Source organism: Protopterus annectens, chromosome 3.part1 (genome assembly GCF_019279795.1).
Source record: "Protopterus annectens isolate FY-2018-M chromosome 3.part1, PAN1.0, whole genome shotgun sequence".
Taxonomy (NCBI): domain Eukaryota; kingdom Metazoa; phylum Chordata; order Ceratodontiformes; family Protopteridae; genus Protopterus; species Protopterus annectens.
The window spans coordinates 128966918-128986326 of NC_056732.1; the positions used below are offsets into that span (position 1 = coordinate 128966918).

General features: G+C 33.5%; 1 protein-coding gene across 1 annotated transcript in view; it reads right to left on the minus strand.

Moving 5' to 3' along the window:
• LOC122798844 (lipocalin-like) overlaps positions 1-16413 on the minus strand; it is a 90885-nt gene extending 74472 nt beyond the window's left edge. The window contains exons 1-2 of the mRNA XM_044067968.1: positions 16252-16413; positions 2291-2427 (exon numbers count right to left, since the gene is read on the minus strand). Of these exons, the coding sequence (XP_043923903.1) occupies positions 2291-2427; positions 16252-16344 (230 nt within the window). The 5' untranslated portion in view covers positions 16345-16413. The remainder of the gene's footprint in view (positions 1-2290; positions 2428-16251) is intronic.
• Positions 16414-19409: the final 2996 nt, after the last annotated feature.

The window sequence follows — 19409 nt, forward strand, 5'->3', positions numbered from 1 at the left end:
TAGGACAGATGAGCAAATATAGTACAAGAAGAAAATGTCTAAGTGAGAGTTTACAGATTAGGGGACAGTACAGAAGAGCATATGGTCCAGGCAAAGATAGTTAAGAAGGGAGCGCTACAGAATCCTGAAAGCCCAAAATCCTGAAAACCAAAATCCTGAGACCAAAATCTTGAAAACTCAAAATCCTGAAAACACCCATACCTCCAACACTTACTATATTCCACTACATGTACATACAGAAACATATTACCCTTCAACTATATGCAGGGGGCAAGCCCCACTAAGCCCCCCACACCCCCTGTTACTTAAATATATCAACTTCAGGAATGCACTTCACTACACTAAGTGTGATCTTGGAGTTGATATATTTAAGTAGCAAGGGGTGCAGCCCCCCCACATGGGGGTGCAGGGGGGCTTGCCTGCTTATACTTGTAGAACAGTAATATAGTGTGTGTTTTATTTCTTTCTGTATGTACTTGTGCTGGAATAAGTATCCTGTGTGTTTTCAGGATTTTGAGTTTTCAGTATTTTGGTCTCAGGATTTTGGGCTTTCAGGATTCTGTAGCGCTCCCATTAAGACACAGAAGAAATGTTAGTGATTCTGTATTAGAAACATTACGTTAGTTTTACAAATAGTAGTGTGAGGGGCAGAGAGAGGTAGAGGAGGGACTAGGAAGAGTAGAATCAGAATACTAGGGACTGCAAATTAGAGGGGTAGAGAGAGTGGTAGTTGAATAATGAGTTATTTTAAAGGGAGTTAGCAATAAGTTACTGGAATGAGTAAATTAGAGGGTATAAAGAACAGCTGACAAGTACAGGAAGGCAAACAAGAAGTAAACAATCAATATTATTATTCAGGAAAACAAATTTATAAAAAGGAAAGGGAGGGAGGGAGGAAATTTAGGTGGGATGGTTACCCTGACAATGCCAGGTGCTGGATAGGCGACTTCCGAGAGTTGTCTTGAATTTTTGTGTATATGACTAATATTTCTGAGAGCAAAGGGAATCTTATTACATGATAGAGCAGTAAGATAGCTATATAGGTTTTGTCCAAGAGATTTTTTTAGGTTTATAGATCTGTAAGAGGCACTGGTCAGAAGTTCTGAAGGAGCATGGTGGGTTATAGACAGAGACTGGACGGGATGTGCTAGGGCTGGAGGATGGCTTATTTAGGATAGTGTGGATTAAAAGAAGTTGGGAATATATGAGACGGTTTGGAAATTCTGGCCAACTGAGGATTTGGAGAGACAGTGATGTGATTTTGGTGGCATGTTGGCTGCAAATCAGGCAGCTTTGTTGTATGTAGTTTCAAGTTTAGATAGTAGAGAGGACTGTAAGATGGTGAGGATTTGAGAGCGGTACAAAAGATTAGGAAGAAGATAAATCTGGTCAAGAGAGATTCTAGAGCTAGGGGTGAGGAACTTTTGGTTTCTGTAAAGTAGCCCAAGCTTTTGGTGTTTTTTTTTTCTTTATACAGTTATGAACATGGAGATCAAATTTAAGTTAGTCATCAATGATTACACCAAGGAGCTTAGTATGGGGTTCGGTTGAGATTAAGGTGTTAAGGGAATAAATGGTGAAAGAGGATTTAAGATGATGGAGAGATTTAGGTAAGAATAGGAGTAGTTTAGTCTTATTAGGGTCAGGTATGAGTTGGTTGTTAGTAATCCAGGTTTCACTGAGGTTAAAAAAGGTTTGGGTGTTGGTGAGCAAGTCAGAAAGGTTATCAGCAATGGTAATGATAGTGGGGTCATCTGCATATTGGATGTATGAAGCCGATTAGCAACAAAGTTAGAGAAGGGTACCTAGACTAGAGCCTTGAGGGACACCCACATTTATAGGAAGAAAAGGGGATAAAACTGAAAACCATTTTACAGATTGCTATTAGTGAGGTATCTGGTAAACCAGGAAATAGTAGCAGGGGAGAAGTTAAGTTGAAAAAGCTTGGAAAGGAGCATAAAATGGAGATGGTGTCAAAGGTTTGGACCTTTTATATTATAAGAAATATGTATTCATGAAATAAATGGCATAACAGGTATATATTTTAACTCCTATAAAACAGCTATAAATTACATAGAAAAAATGTGCTAAGCATGAACTCTGCAGAATTTACTCCAACATTCCTTTCAATTTTTATATTCTTAGCATCATTCTCGATGTGTTGTTCATGCTTGGACTGAGACATATTAATCATGATGGACAGATACTTCTAAAAGTGACGGACTGTTCTTTACCTGACATTTTCCCTAAAAAGACTAATTTATTATTTATGTAATTGCTCCACACTTACCATATGTAGCTGCGAGTTAGTTCGATGTTCCCATCTGCAGTGAGGTTGAGTTGTGCCAGGCATGGTACACACTTAAGCTTTCCCAGGAACCAGTCTGAGTTTGTGGCAGTAGCGAGACCATGCCATGTGCCTAGAAACTATCAAGAATATTTATATATTTATTTACTGAAGAGATGTACACTGAATAATTCCTTTTGGTAATCATACTCTTCCTTTACAGACACATAATATAGACTTTACTGAATTTGCTTTCAAACTTGTTCAAATTTATATAGTTGCTATCAGGCATTTTCTAAGCAGTATATCATTGAATCTCTCTAAATATGTGCTGGAAATTTTCTGTGAAGAATTATGTTGTACTTAACATTATACCATGTTCTGATTAAATCCAGCATAATTTGCACAAGTCTGTCATTTTACCTGGATGCTGAATGTTCCAGTCGTGAGTAAATTCTTAGAAAATTCCTATCACAGACATTCCCAAAACAAGTAAGTCACTTAAATTTTATTTGTAATATCAAGGTACCCAGATGAAGCAATAGACCTAAAGTCTAAGCATTTGCCTTTGCCTTTCTGTTGACATAGTGGTCAAATTCTAGTAACATTTGTACCCATGCCCTACTGTTTCATCAAGATGAACCAACAAAGCTACTTGATAACCTTTAATTGTTTCCTCAAAATATGCATATGCTCACTCACTCTCTCATTGTCTCCCACACAAACATTCTACAGTGCATGCACACAGAGCCATACACACACTGTATACCGCAGCCTTCACCCTCATTGGCTGCATTTAATAAACACTGTTGTGTTTATGTTTTAATATTTCTCATATGAAGATTATACCAGTAAATGAAAAATATTATTTAGTCTTTGTTGACCGGATTAGTTCTACTAGGCTAGTAGCCTCTTTTCAAAGGAGACCCAATGTGGTATTTATACTACTAGGGAAATTTGGCCAGGGCACTGGGGAACTTCCCCCACTCTGCATATGGGGACATGCTTTGCAGATAGGGTCATAGGTAGGTACTAGGCTATTGGCCCTAGGGCCTATATAAGCTTAGGGAAATGGTACCTTGGCTTTTCCCATGCAAGAAAATTATTTTCCTGTGCCCCTGTCAAGCAGAGCCACAGAAGTGATCCCCGGGTGAATTTCCTATCTCCTATACAGTTATCAAGATTTTTCTTGAAGAGTGCTAATGAGGAGCATTGTTTGATATAGATAGGTAGTTTGTTCCAGAGTATGGGAAGTCTCTGAGATGCACTTCTTGTTTCTATTCTGAGTGCATAGGCAAGTATAATGCAGCGAGATATGGAAGCATGAATGACTGATAGCGATGGTACAAGGGTGTGTGCGGTGACAGATGGAAGCAAGAAGGAAGAATTACCTTGTGAGTAGTACAGAGAAGCAATTGTTGAATCATATGAAGCAGCAGAGCATTATCAAGAGATGGATCTTGGAAGGAATGATCGCTTGGCTTATGACATGGAGAAGATATTTCAGCAAAATCTCTTCAATGAAGAAGTAGCACCACAAAACTGCATTGTGGGATACTTATTTAAAGGAAATGACTGATCAGAGTAGACCAGAGAGCAAAGTGGTGGCTTCATGGGTTGAAATTATGGAGAAGATACAAGAGGAGGAGGCTGAGGAGGGAACGGTAAGAAAGAAATCCTACACACAGATGGAGAGAGAAGAGTTGAAATGAAGAAGAAATTTGTTATATAATTAAGCATCAAGAAAGAGAATGGACTTGATAGGTATGAAGTATGGGATACGACAATTGCACCACTGGGTGTTTTACCCAAGGAGGTAACAGTCTTTATTCTTATTAATAAAAAATGTACTGTGATATATTCTTTAAAACAAGACAGTGTATGGAGAATTTTTTTTAGAATGGCATGAACAAAAAAAGAAATGCAATCCTTGGAATAAGTGATGTAGGCATTGCATAGAGAAACCAAAAAGAGAGGCTTGATCCAATTTAGAATGGAACTAAAGATTATATGTAAAGATGGCCTGGATACAACAAAAATATATGATGACTGAGGTTTATGGACTGGGGGCTAGAAATGTGGGATTATTTTGAAAATGAAAATGCCATTCATATTCCAAGTGTGATTAGTATGAATGGTAACAGATGATTTGTTAAATATAGACAGCAGCAAAAAACATATTTTTCTGTGGAAAAAATAAACACTTGATTAATGATTGTGATAAATGGAAATGTTTTATTTGTGGTAAAACAAGGCATGAAGCAAGAAAATGTGACAAAATGTAAAAAAAAATGTGGAAAAACTGGACATACGTGGGTGGATTGTGAAGAAAATGTAGAGGTTACAGGAAAAGCATATACACAGGCTCTGGTATATGACAGATATAAATATAGAAAAGGAACAAAAAAGACTCGTTAGTACACAGGAATGAAATAAAGATATAATAATGGAGGGAAAGAGGAGGGGAAGAAGAGGTGCTTGATAAAAGGGAAGAGGAATATGTAAACTGGCAAGTAGTGTGGGGGGGAAATGTTATAGGTGAATGGGAGAAAGATCAGAAAATAAATTTTTAAAGTGTAGTGAAGGAAAACAAAAAAGGTAAAGGATAAGAGGTGGATAATTTCATTTTAAAGGCTGAAGATCTTAGTTTTATATGCTAATAGTATGAAGAATATTAAAAAAGATTAGGTATTTTAGAATGGTTTTCTTTACTTGATAGAAATATAATTATAGTAGAATATACTAGAATCTTGACAGAAGAAGAGAGGTTACAAACTGAACTATTATGGGTTAGAAATATTATATGGACTATGCTATGAGAAATATACCTATTCAGGAATAGGTGTATTATGTCAAGAAAACATTAAACATGTTAGATTTTACAATAATAGAATTAGGAAGAATAATGGTAATAGATTTAAAATGGAAAACAAATATTGTGATATAAAGAAAGAGATAATGTTTAAAAACATTCAAAATGATGCAGATTTTAGTATGGATATAATATTACTGGGGATTTTAATTGCAATTTAAGAATAAGAAAGAAAAAGTAGTGATGTTAAAATTATACATGAGATAATAAAAAGTGGATAGCTATACACATGGGATAGTAAACACTGGACTTACAGAAGAGGTGAAAATAAAATTGAAATTGACTTTTTTAGTATCTGACAGTTTACAAAAAAAAGATAAAAAGGACAGGCTTTTCAGATCATGTAGCCATATGGATAGAGGTACACAAGAAATAAGGATACACAATAACAGGTAAAGGTGTCAAGAGGCTTAATGAAAAAGATTTAAAGAGGATAGGGAAGAGATTAATAAACTATGGAAGGATCATATAGGTATGACAATATTTTATGAAAATTGGACAAGCTGGAAGATAAGTTTCAAGGGAAATAAAAAAAACATGTTTTTCGAGTGTCAAGATGAAAAGTGAAGGGTAGAGAAATTAAAATATGTTGAGACATGAAGCGTTTAAAGAAATATTGAGGGGATAAAACAGCATTTTAGGAGAAAGAAAAGGAAATATATGACATAAATCAGGAGAAGATTAGGAAACTGTTACATAAACAAAAATATTTTTACATGGAAGAAAAGAAGAGGTGGCACCTTGAATAAATTAATAAAAAGAATAAAATAATAATAGATGAAGTAAAGAATAATGAAAAAATAATTACACAAGATGCAATACTTGATGTGATTAAATATATATATATATGTACTGCATACCTTTGTAAAGAAAGAGGCAAAAGTGACAGAAATAGTTAAATAACTAATTAAAGAAGATAATGCATATTTTGAGAAAAAATGTAAATTTGAAAGAGCTAAATGAAATATTGAAAGATCTCAATCTGGATAAAGCTACAGCTCTGTATATTATTGAATATCATATGTATAGTGTTATGGAAAATTGGCAAAAAGTGTTTTTTGTGGACGTATTAAATGAATGGCTAAAGATAGGTATGGTAGATAAAGAGATATATATTGGGATCATTAAATTTATATGGAAAAAAGGAGAGAAAGACAATATAAAAAATGGAGACGAATAGTATTAAATAATACAGACTATCAGCTATTTATGAGAATAATAACTAAGACTAACAAAGTAGATAAATTGCTTGATCATACAATTATTGGTAGAAATGGGGGAAGAAGTCACAATTTATTATGGATAGTAATAGAAGTAATAGAGGATATTATAAATAAAAAAGGTGGAAGCTAAAATTATGGTAGGACATTTAAGTAAGGCATTTGATAGAATACAGTATGAACCTTTATGGGATATATTAGGGGCTTATAATACAAGCTAAAGGATAGTAAAAGTAATTAAGGCAGCATACAAGAAAAATAAGGACAAAAGTAAAGGTTTTGGATTAATAGGAAATATAAAAGATGTATAGTTTAACATAGAGGTTATAAATATACTAGGAATAGTATTTGGATCAAATGACCATAAGAAAAACAATGAGAAAAAAATTTACAGGAATTCAGATATATATATGCACATTTTGGAAATCATATAAAGGGTCTATATTAGATCACCGAATGCTTAAAAAAGCGAATGGTGATTAATCGACTCTATGTAAGCAAAGGCATACAATGCCAAAGTGTCCCTTGGAAAAAAATAGCTGTTCCAACAAAAAAAAAAAAAAAAAATTCAAACATTACATTAAGTGGGGGGCTTTGCCCCCCACTTAAATATACCAACTCCAAGACCGCATTACAGTGCCAAAAATGGCAAAGTACCAAAGCAGCCAAGCAAATTCTTTCCCAGGGAAAGAATTCACTTAACAGCCGCTTCAATATTTTGCATTTTCAGCCTTTTAAGTTCAACCAAGACACATTCGAAAGAATGCATCTTTGGTCTTGTAATACAGACCCCATATAAATTATCATACAAGAAAAAACCTTTATTTGATAAATTCTATACTCTTAGGCAAGTTAGCTTATTTAGCAAGTATTTATCTGATTCTAATTATGAAAACGAGATTACATCAATTGTAATTTTGTTCATATGGGGTTACAGATTATAGAAGGGGGGGTTGTATGCAAAGAAAGGAGGAGGAAGATTAGGGTTAATTAACCCTATTGTTCATGTGGTTTCTTTGAATTTGTATAGGGCCTTACTAAGTTATAAAAGAGAGAAGAATTTGACAGAATAGATTTTGTAAGTAAATTATAAGTGTTTGGGGGAAAATGGGAATGGGGAAAAGATTTAAAAATTATACGAATGAAGATATAAGAGAGTACCAAAACAAAATCTGTTTATGGAAACTGAATATAAACACACTTGAAAAAATAGGAAAGAATGGTCTTTGAATATTATGAAGGAACGTCATTTTAATTTTCCTTGGAAACATTTAGAGATGGAGAAAAAGAATGCTATTAAATGAGATTTATGTGGTGTAAGAAAATACATGAATGCAAAGCTTTATGTGATGATCAATAAGCTACCAATTAAAACTAACATGCCATATAAAAGAATGCAAGAAAGGATATGTACTCATTGTGGGGAACTTGAAACAACAGAACATGTATTTTTGAAATGTTCTAGAGTACAGGAGTTATGGGAAGAAATATGTAAAAAAACAAAATGTTGAAAGGTTTTAAAAAGGTGGAACACTTAAATGTGAACATGTTTGAATATGGGTATTATGGTAACAAAATAAAAAAAGTTGAAAAAATTGATAAAATTTTTTTTTATTTTATGGACATTGTGGGTTAAGAGACTTAATGAAGTAAAGATTAACGGGAAATGGATTTTATCAGAAATCTTGAAGAAAATACATTTATGGGTTTGGAAAAAGGGTGGGGGAATGAAATTGTCTTGTACTGTACAAAGGTGTAAATTATTATAAATAAAATATACTATGTAAATAATGTAAATAATGCACATAAGTGGCAATTATCAATAAAGAACCCCTACTCATAACTGTTGAGAGTGGGACCCATTTTTCAGGAACACTACTTGTTTCCATTCCAGACACGGAGTCAGCCCAGAGAAACAGGAAAACAAAGAGTGAAGGAGATAATGGAGTGGCTAGAGAAATGGAGGAGAAAGCAAATATCGAGACTGGAGAATGTGTGCAGGACTTTCTGGACATGTTTCAAAGAAATCTGTTTTTTGGAGATGCGTCAGCAAATGTTAGATGCATAATTACAACCCTCCAGCTGGGAAGGTTGCATTATGACTGACTTGCAGAAATGGTGATGCAGAGTGAGACAGAAAATTATGATGCTTTTTGGGGGTACATTATCGAGAAAATACAAAAGTAGAATGCAGAGGCAATTCTGCAAAATAGTGTTGAGATGAAAAAGAAAACATATGCACAGAAAGTAAAAAAAAAAAAAAAAAAAAAGCAAAAGGGAAGTAGCAGAAAAGAAGGCAGAAGAAACTGAAAAAAACCCAGAAGTACATGGTATGGATACAGGATAAAACAGACAAAGAAATGGACAGGTATGAAGTGTGGGGTAATTTAGTAGCTCTTTTGGGTGTAAAAGCACATGAGATAAAGCTCATTTATTCTTAATAACAAACACATTTTGTGACGCATTTTAGAATGTTTTTGGAAAATTTTCTTGGAGAATATGAAAAAAGAAAGACTGTAACCTATGGAATCTTTATCTGATAAAAGCATTTAACAGGGAGTCAAAAAGAAAACTCGTGTACAATTTTGAAGAGAGAGAATTTATAAGGACATTTGAAAACTTTATATAAAGAAGTACTAGACATTACACAAGTTTGACAAAATGTGGATTATGATCTGTGTATAAGATTGTAATATGCTGAAAATACAAAGTTAAAAAATTATATATATATATATATATATATATACATATATGCCAAGCATGATAAGTGTGGAGGGGAATATGGGTGTCAGAAAATACTGGGGACAATTCAAAACATATTTTTTGTGGAAAAGGAGAACATTTAATAAGTGTGATAAAATATGTTATTTTTGTGAAGAAATCAGCCATGATACAAAAAATGTTAATCGAAATGTTATAAATGTAATAAAATTTTACATTTACGGATGGATTGTTAAAAAGTATAAGGAAAAATGGAGGAAAAAATAGGCAGAAAAAACTAGAAATAGTAGAAACAGAAGGAAAATTACATGATGAAAAAACAGGGGACATAGAAAAGGGTTCTGAAATAAGTGAAGATGACAAACTAGGAGGTAGTAAAAGAAATAAAGGATTCTATTTGTAAAAGAAAAATAAAATTGAAAGGGATAAATAAAAAAGAAAAAGAAAGGAAATGGATGAAAAATAACATATACAGATAATGATTAGGGGTTGGTGTAATGGTAAAGGTGTTTGGCTCACAGAAAAGGTACTGTTTAATTTTCACCTTTGGGAGGGAAATTGACTAGGCTTTGAATGGTCTATTGAGATAGCTAGCCTAGGAATTAGCTATGAACTGTATGAAACTGTGAATTAGAGAGAAAATAAACATTTTACAGTGTTTTCTGTAAATCTAAATAATATTAAGAATATAGAAGAATAGAGATTTTGGAGTGGTGAATACATGTGATGTAGATGTGATTATATTAGATTATATTTAACAAATGAAAAAAGATTACAGATAATTATAAGGAGGGAAGATGATTCAGAATTTGGGAAACGAGAGACATTCTTGAATACCCAGACACAATAAAGATATGCAATGCAACTTTAGCAAAAAATTGGAAGATTCACCACTGTAAATTTAAAATGGAATGAACAAGTATACCGAATTATAACATTATATATAGTAATTGTAAAGAAAGGGAAAGCTTATTTCATCAGATTTTAAATTATGTAGTGATAAATAAGAATGTTATAACAATAGATGTTAATTGTGATTTAAGAGGCAAACATAAAAAGAAAGGAAATGATATAGAAGAAATGTTAGAAGTAAGATAAAAAATTGGGACAAAAATTCATGGACTTAAAAAAGGGATATGTATAAACCTGAAACAGATTATTTTGTAGTATCAGAAGGATTATAGGAGAAGGGGGGGGTGCTTGAAACAGGATTTTCTGACCATCCTGCAATATGGCTAGAGATAAAGGAAAACAAGGAACATATAAAATAGTCAAAGAAATGAAAAGGATATATGAAAAAGCATGGAATGAAGAAAGAAAGATATTAGTAATATGATTATGGAAAGATCATATTACTATGATGGTATTTTACAAAAACTGGTATGAATGGTGAATATATAAGGAAAAATATAAAAATTGTTTTTGTAGGAATATGATGTGAAGAAAAAGATATTCAAGAACAAGGAAATGGACAAAACTGCACTGGTTTATTGACAGAAAACAAACTAGTTAAGCACTTTTGTCTGCTATAACATCAGACTACTTCAGAGCAATACAAGCTCATAAAACAATCGATTTATATCCTTTGAAATTAAGTGGGACAACAGAGACTCTCTCCACCTCAGCTTCAGAAGCAGACTGCATCATGACCAGACATGGAGGAATTAAACTACTTATTGCAATTTTAATATTTTAATTATACTGACTTGAATATCAATGTAACCTTTTCCGAATTATTTTCAAAACATTTCCAATTTGTTCCTAGTAGAACCTTAAAACCAGTTGATGCACTGGTTGATTTGAAATTATTTCTTAGAATGATTAATCTAGGAAGTCTTGTTTACAGTTCTGATTCCCACAACTCAGCTGATTGTTTTAAAAAGATGACCGTTATTAATCCACCTCCCATTCCCACTTTAAAGATATTTCAGGAACCTATACAGGCAGCATTTAGGAATTTGAAGGGTCATATGAGAGAAGGAAAAAAAATTATCCTTTAAGGACAGGTCATTATTGCAAAGTTTTACATTTGGGATATAGACTTATGAAACAGGATAAAGGGGGAGGGGTGGTCATTATGGAGACTATGGATTATGAATCACGCATGTTTAGTACCTTAAGCGATTATGACTATTTGAAACTAAAATGGAAAATATTATGAAAGATAGTTTATATAGTTATATAGTATAAAGGGGAAAGGTTGTCAATAATTATTCATGATAGAGAATTTGTGGATGATATGAATAGAAAAGAAGCAAAAATCATGATAACAGACCTTAAAAAGCCATTTGATACAATTGGGCATGAACTATTATGAGTAATATTAAACAAATATAATGTAAATGAGAAAGTTAGGAAATTATGTATATCAGCTTATAGTAATAATAAAGCAAAAATACTTATAAATGGCTGATTAAGTCAAGAGGTACACATGAAGAGTGCTATAAGACAGGGATGTCCAATTAGTTGTATACTCTTTGGCATTAGTTATGAACATGACAGTATGTGAAATAAATTATAAAATGAGGGAAGTGGGTTATGCAACACCTGAAGGACTAAGAATTCCAGTTCTGTTAACATATGGAAATTAAATTATAATAATTGCAAAAAAAAATTGATAAAGGAAGTAATTTGCACAAATGAGTATCTGTAGGTGATAAGGTTGGATTTACATATAAAAATAAAGGGTTAGGTGCTGTAATAAAGATAGCTGATATATATTTTACAATGAGTAAAATTTCTGTGTTGGGTATAAAACTTGTGAATAAAGGATGCAAGAATAATTCAGGGAGGAATAAATAAATAAATAAATAAAACAAACCTGTCTATCATACAGAAAAAAAAAAGATTTATTTGATAAATTCAGTACTGATGGGAACATAAGCACACTTAGCAAGTGTACTTATGTTGCCAACAGTATTGGAAAATGAAATATTGCAAACATTTTGTCATTTACATGGGTTTATAGATTAAACCCAGTAAAAAGAGGAGTTCTGCATATAAATAAAGAGGAAGGAGGTTTAGGGTTGTAGTGAATAAATTAAAGAGAGTAAAATTGTATAAATAAAAGTATGATAAATTTTGGGCAATGGTATAAAGCAATAAACTGGGGTCTATATTACATTGATGAATGCTTAAATGTTCGAATCTCTACAGGTTGACCTTTAGAGATCGAACAGTTAAGTGTTCAAAAATGTAATAAACCAAAAAGTAAATATACCAACTCCGAGATGGCACTTCAGTGCACTACAGCGCGGAAACAGGAAATTTCCCATTCCCTACACTGTAGCGCGATCTTGGAGTTGTTATATTTAAGTAGCGTGTGGTGTCTGGGATGCAGCCCCCCATGTGGGGGTGCAGGGGGTGTTTTCCCCCCTGCTTACACCCTTCAGTTTTTTTATTTACTTTTTTTTTTTAATTTTTGAAGATATTCGAACACTTAACTGTTTGATCTCTAAAGGTATGCATTTAGAGATTCGAACATTTAAGCATTCGTTTATCTAATATAGACCCAATAAACTGTTATCAAGAAAAAATATTTGTGGAAAATAAAAAATGATGATATAGAAAAAGAAAATATGTTATAAGAATGTAATAAAAATACATTACTATGTAAAACCAGGGGAAAATCTAACAGATGGAAAAATAAAGCACAAAAATAAGAAGCAGATGGTATAACGTCAGTCTGGAGACTGATAATAGATAAATTACCAGTGAAGGGAAATATGTCACATAAAAAGAAAAGTGGTAGAATATGTTTACATTGTCAAGAAGAAGAAACTATGGAACATGTGTTTTTGAACTGTAAAATAGTAAATAAAATGTGTGTACATTTGTAAATATTTATAAATATGTTGTAGATATTTATTTTTTTATATAAATAAAGGTCCTCTACTGTTTTTGATAGGTGCAATGGGATCTTTTATATCCACCTGAGCTACCACCAACTCAAGCATATGGGGTCCTGGTTTAATGTCTCATCCAAAGGACAGCACACTTAGGAGTATATGACTCCCTTTATGCTAGACTATACAGTGTTAGCAATTGATGTTCCTGATGTGGAATAAAACCCACAGCCTTCTGGACAGTCGGTGACTGTGCTACTTATTGCATCACTGACACTGACAAAATTACATTTTCTCATAGAGGTAACCTTAAAACATCCTTCTGCTCTAAGGATTTATCCCTTTGAATTATGCATCATTTGTTAAGACTGCCTGCTTTGTTGTAGAAAACATGCTTTGTAAAGGATCATTCCTGCTGTTAAAAGCTTTCGCAATATCATCAGTGACCCACCAGGCTAGTCCTACTCTGGTTCATTTTCTTAGTTTGATATATACACGCAGTTGCATTTTATTGAGTAAAATTTTATTTATAAAGCTGCAAACACTTTCAAGTCTGTATGGCTGTCTAATATGAGAATGCATGTTTATGCATGAACATCTACATTTTAATGTTGGGGGAGTTGAATTACTATGGATTTATGATTGCAGAGTAAAAACTATTTTCTTGTATATTGCTGGATTGTAAATGACAAAAACAACATGACCAGCTGTTTTCATCAGATGCATGTGTATGACAATTTTGTAAATAGACATATATAAACATCTATATGTATAATTTATCTATACATATATATATATATATATATACATATATATATATATATATATATATATATATATATATATATATGCAGAAGGACACATACCATCTGCCTATTGTCTGCATGTTTCTACATATATATGTAGACACACGCACATACTGTTTGCATAATGTCTGCATGTTTCTATGTATATATACAGACACAGACACTGTTTGTGTACTGTCTGCATGTTTCTACATATATATGCAGACACACATACTGTTTGCGTACTATCTGCATGTTTCTACGTATATATGCAGACACATACTGTTTGCATACTATCTGCATGTTTCTACACACACACATATATATATATATATATATATATATATATATATGCAGACACACACACTGTTTGCATACTGTCTGCATGGTTCTACATATATATGTTGACACACACATACCGTTTGCATACTGTCTGCATGTTTCTATGTAAATATGTAGACATACACTGTCTGCATGTCTCTATGTATATATGCAGAGATGCACATGCCATTTGCATACTGTATGCATGTTTCGAGAAGCAGGGTATAAAGTATGGTAAGTGCTTTACCAAGTTCACTTGAAATGAATTTTTTCCATTTGTAATTATCAAATTCTGTAAGGCAGCTCTTTATTTCTGCTACTGACTTTCCTCAAAGCTTCTTTACATGTGCCTGTTTTGATGAAACGTTATGATTAAAACGTGATCAAAGACCCATTGCAAACAGGAGTTCAATATAATCTGTATATAATGGTTGTACCCTCTTAGTATTACAAATGCATTCAAATTTTATACATCAAAATAAATGTTTCTGTCACATCTTCACCAGTACAGAAGGACTTATTCACAACCAATAATTATTCTGCATGTGATTTGAATTCTTTTTCTGAACAGTTCTGGAGTTAAGCATTTTTTAGGCTGTACATATTTAGTTGCTTGTGAACTGAATCATTTTGTCATGTCTACTGTAACACAGTTTTTTTAATAAAATCTAGTTCTTGTAGGCATTGCTGTTTCTTATGCCAACTCATTCTACAGTTATTTCCCAGCCTGCGGGTTGCTTTAAGTTGTATTTTAATGTATAGTGCATTTTCATTTTTGATTATTTTACTCAGAACACATTGCCTTTTACTTGTTTATGATTAAACTAAGTGATCCTGGATTATGCCTGCATATTTTAAGGCAGATATAAAACTATTACATTGTTCCTTTTTTTGCATTCTTGTGTATAAAGAATATGACATCAATCACTATTTACAGCCAGTCTGCAAAACATTTTTCATTGTCACTCTTGGACATATTAAGCCAAATAGGTAAAAAATAAGATCAATAATATTAAGCTAAATAGGTAAAAATAAGATCAATAATATTAAGTGAAATAGGTAAAAATAAGATCAATAATATTAAGCCAAATAGGTAAAAATAAGATCAATACCTTTGAAAATGGGTGATGTGGTCTTTTCTAGCTTAGTTGGTTTATAAAATAAAAATAAATACTATGTCACGATGGTCTTACTTTTCCTCATAAAATGATCAGCATTTCTAGCTGAACACATTTATATCGAAAGGTGCTATGTATAATTCTGAATCAATCACAAACTAATTCAATGTGGTATTCAGTAATTTCAATCCATAAATAGCAGTAGAGTCTATAACTTTAAGTGAAATGAAAACAAACTGATAGATCTACACATTTTCCTTTTTGTTCTGCCCCAGGACAGGTTAATGTTCCTCTCTTTCCAGTGAAATCTGTTATATTTTAGCCAAGTTGGGGTACTTTGAGGAGCTACCGCAGTGGTGCAGCGGTTAGCATTGCTGCCTCACAGCAAGAGGTTCTCCCATTCGATTCTCAGCTGAAGCGCTTTCTGTGTGGAGTCTGCATATCTTTCCCGCGGTTGAGTGACATTAAAGACATGCATGTAGGTCCGAGCGTGAATGGGCATGCCTTTGTTGAAAGTTGGGCATCGGGCTGGCAACTCGGCACTATAAAATCCTCTGCCAATCATGAGCAGACCAGAGTTCCACTGTGGTGACCCCTAACCGGGAGAAGCCGAAAGACTTTTACTGTGTCAGACAGCTGCCTAGGCTTAGTAATTTACTCAACCATTACCTTTATTAAAACAATTTTCTGTACTCCTAAGTGGCAGAATTAATCTGAACCTTATGTCCTAAGTTAAGCAAACATCTTTTGTCAATGTTCAGATTACAAGAAGAACAAAATAACACAGGAGATTTGATGTTTTGCTTGACTTAACCAGATAAGTCGTTTGCAACAATGATTTTCTGAAGACTGCAAAATTTTCCATACTTTTACGTAACACTCTATGCATTCATTGAAGAGTTGAGACTTTTCAGCAGAAATGCCTAAGCTGAAGTACATTAAATTTCACTATTTAAGTGAAACCTCATTTGTTTTCAGCTAACATATGACATCCTCAAATTATTAAAGAAATTAACATTTCTAATTTAGCATTCATCATTTTTAAACAAATGCAAGTGTTCATAAAAAAAGCTTTTACTTGCCTTTTTCAGGTCAAAGTCTTTTTGCACAGCAGTAGCACCTGCATAGGCGACATAGAAAAGAGTCAGAGTGATGCACAGAACCGTGGCTCTCATTTTCTCAGCTGGGTTTCCCCTTTTGTTGTGCTGGAAAGATGTTAAACAGCAATAAATGAAAGCCAAGGGAGCTGGATTTATTAGAGAGCAGAAGTGACACAAACTTTTACATGGTAAATGCAATCAAGTCCAATGGCTTTAATGTAAACAGTAGACTGGCCTTGACAAATATTATTGATTGGCTTCAAGGTGAACTCTGTATCCTTGGACTTGATCTTTTGTATATCTTGTTTGTTTAAATGGTCACTAGCAGCATACCTCTCATCTGATCCAGAATTTTGCAGACCGTAGAGATTTTTTTCACTGCATCTCATAAATGTTGCGGTTTTCTGGGAAATCATTGAGAAGTGAGGTAACTAAATAATGACAGAGTTGAGTTTTGTATTTCATGTCCTTCGGAAAATTGATACCAATCAAAAACTTGTTTTGTAGTAACTTCCTACATTCAAGAGCAACATTTAAAATTTGCTACTGATTTTGGGCCTTTGTCGACCATTATTTTTGGCTTTGTCCAGAATTACTGAGGAAAGAGGTTTCGAGAGGTATGACCACCAGACATTTCTAAGTTTACTGTAGAAACAATCCCCTTTTCATGATCAGTCTAGATCGATGAGGAAAGTATAGTTTATGGTATACTAAGGATATAACCTACGATTCATTTTGACTTGCATGCGTTTACAGAAACAAAACATTTCTCTCTAGCAAAGCAAAAATTTCACTAACCCATGCATGCCTTCTAAAAGCCTAACCTGATAGATTCACTGCAAATCAAACCTACTACTCTCACCACCGTCATTCCCTTAAATGTCTAAACTGGTTAGAATTTCCTCATCAACTACTCTCTCTCTCTCTCTCTCTCAGCTACAGATCATACATTTTATATTGTACCAAAGCTCCTTCTGTCCTGACATAGCCTTACTTGTCTCTTGTCTCTCTCTACACACCTCTTAGGTATTTCCGAAGGTCTGACCAAAACCTCCTCCAAATCTACAAACCCAAAACCAAAATAGGACAAAACCTATACAGCTATTACCCTGCCCAATCTTGGAATAAACTCCCTTTAGACATTAGAAAAATTAACCACCCACAACAATTCAAGGTTGCTACCAAACAAGTTCTAAACAGTACATGGATCTGCCACTGTAACAGCCCCCCTTGACTGCACCACCTGCTACTCCACAACTCCCTCTCACCTATGACTTGTGGTACCCATTACTAATACTTTAATTGATCTACTTAACTTAAATATTTTTTCTACAACTCTTATTGCTTAAATGTTATTCCCCAAACATGCATTTAACCCTATATTATCGTGACTGTATTACTCGTTTCCCAGGTGAAAGCTTGTTTATAGTTTCTCATGTGTAAATATATATATATATATATATATATATATATATATATATACACATATATATATATATATAAATATATATATATATATATATATATATATATATATATATATATATATATATATATATATATTTTTTACTACAATGTAACCTGTTTTATATCGCACTGTATTTTAATTTTTACTATACATTATGCTTGTACTTTTTTGTGGCTCTTCTCTCCCTAGGCCTCCGTTGAAAAAGGGCTTTGGCTCAGCCGGACTAACCCGGCCAACAAATATCAAATAAATAAATAATTTACTACAATCAGTGCTTAAAATCCCATAGATGTGCACATCAAATAACTATACAAGACATGCAGTCACCGTCATCAGTGGCAGAAGGAAATAAAACAAGTAAGGGGGCATGTGAAGCGTGAACAGGGTTCGGATCTCAGTGCCATTAGTTCCTGATAAAATTCTAGTTAGTGCCCACATGGGATGTGTTTCTGTTGTATGGAGTATAGACTGAAATGCACCATCGGGGGAATATATACAAGGAAAGACATCTGGCTTCACAGCAGAGATGAAATTGCGATTTTTTTTTTGTTTTAAGAATGTAAGCCATTGGTTAAATGTATTCCTCAGAGGCTGCGTATGTACATACCACTGTGACTCTGGTGTAAGATTTCTACTGCATAACTTCTTAATTCAGTCTGTATGTCAAGTTGTCAAGTCATTGTTGTTGTGGGGTTTGTACGTTCTGCCTTTTTCTTTCTTTGTTTTTATCAGATCTGCACTGACTCCACTTTCCTTACACTTCCCCATCTGTCTGTCTGTCTCTCTATGTACCCATTTATACATCAATTACATACTATTAATGCACACAAACATTAATGCACATAGCATAGATGCGGACATACTGAAAACACGATGAACATAAAAGGAAAACATTCTCCTTTTGTGACCTTAAAATACTAACTTCCAGACACTGTTTCTCAATAGGGAGTTCTGTTAGGTAAAGGGTGTTTCTTAACCTTATGTATGGAGTTGAAGTTTGGAGCAGGTATAAGGTTAGGGCTAGCATATCCATGTAATGGTGGGCAGGTGGACTACAGCTCCCTACTTTTGTGTTAACTCTAACCTTAACTCTGCCCCAACTTATGCATTAGGTTACTAAACACCCTTTCCCTAACAGTACCACTAAACAACATTCTCATGCATTCTTTATACAGACAAGTATGCAAAAGCAGAACTATCCCATCATTTTTCTAACCATTACTCTAACCAACACAGTCTCACATGCACATTCACAAACACAGCACTGATGCCAATTATTTTAACCAAAGTCTTAATATAACTACCCGCTCTCACTTACCTAATATTCAACGTTCCACCATTAGATACTACCAGCACTTGTCCAATTGAGAATGCAACCACTTCTGATACCAGGAATAACAATCAATGCTCTAACAAATGGTATGCATATATCTACATCTGTACATAAATATACACACACATGATTATGTATCATTACATCACTTACACCCTACATTGTAAATCAATATCATACGTGCACAATATCAAGCAACTTAGTCAACATATCGACATTCACAATATCGATAAAATCACAAACGTTTTATTTAACCAAAACCACAGCAGAGATTCATATGCTGAAAAACCTGTCCAAGACATGTCCCTACTACAATGTCTCAAAGATATTCAACCAAAA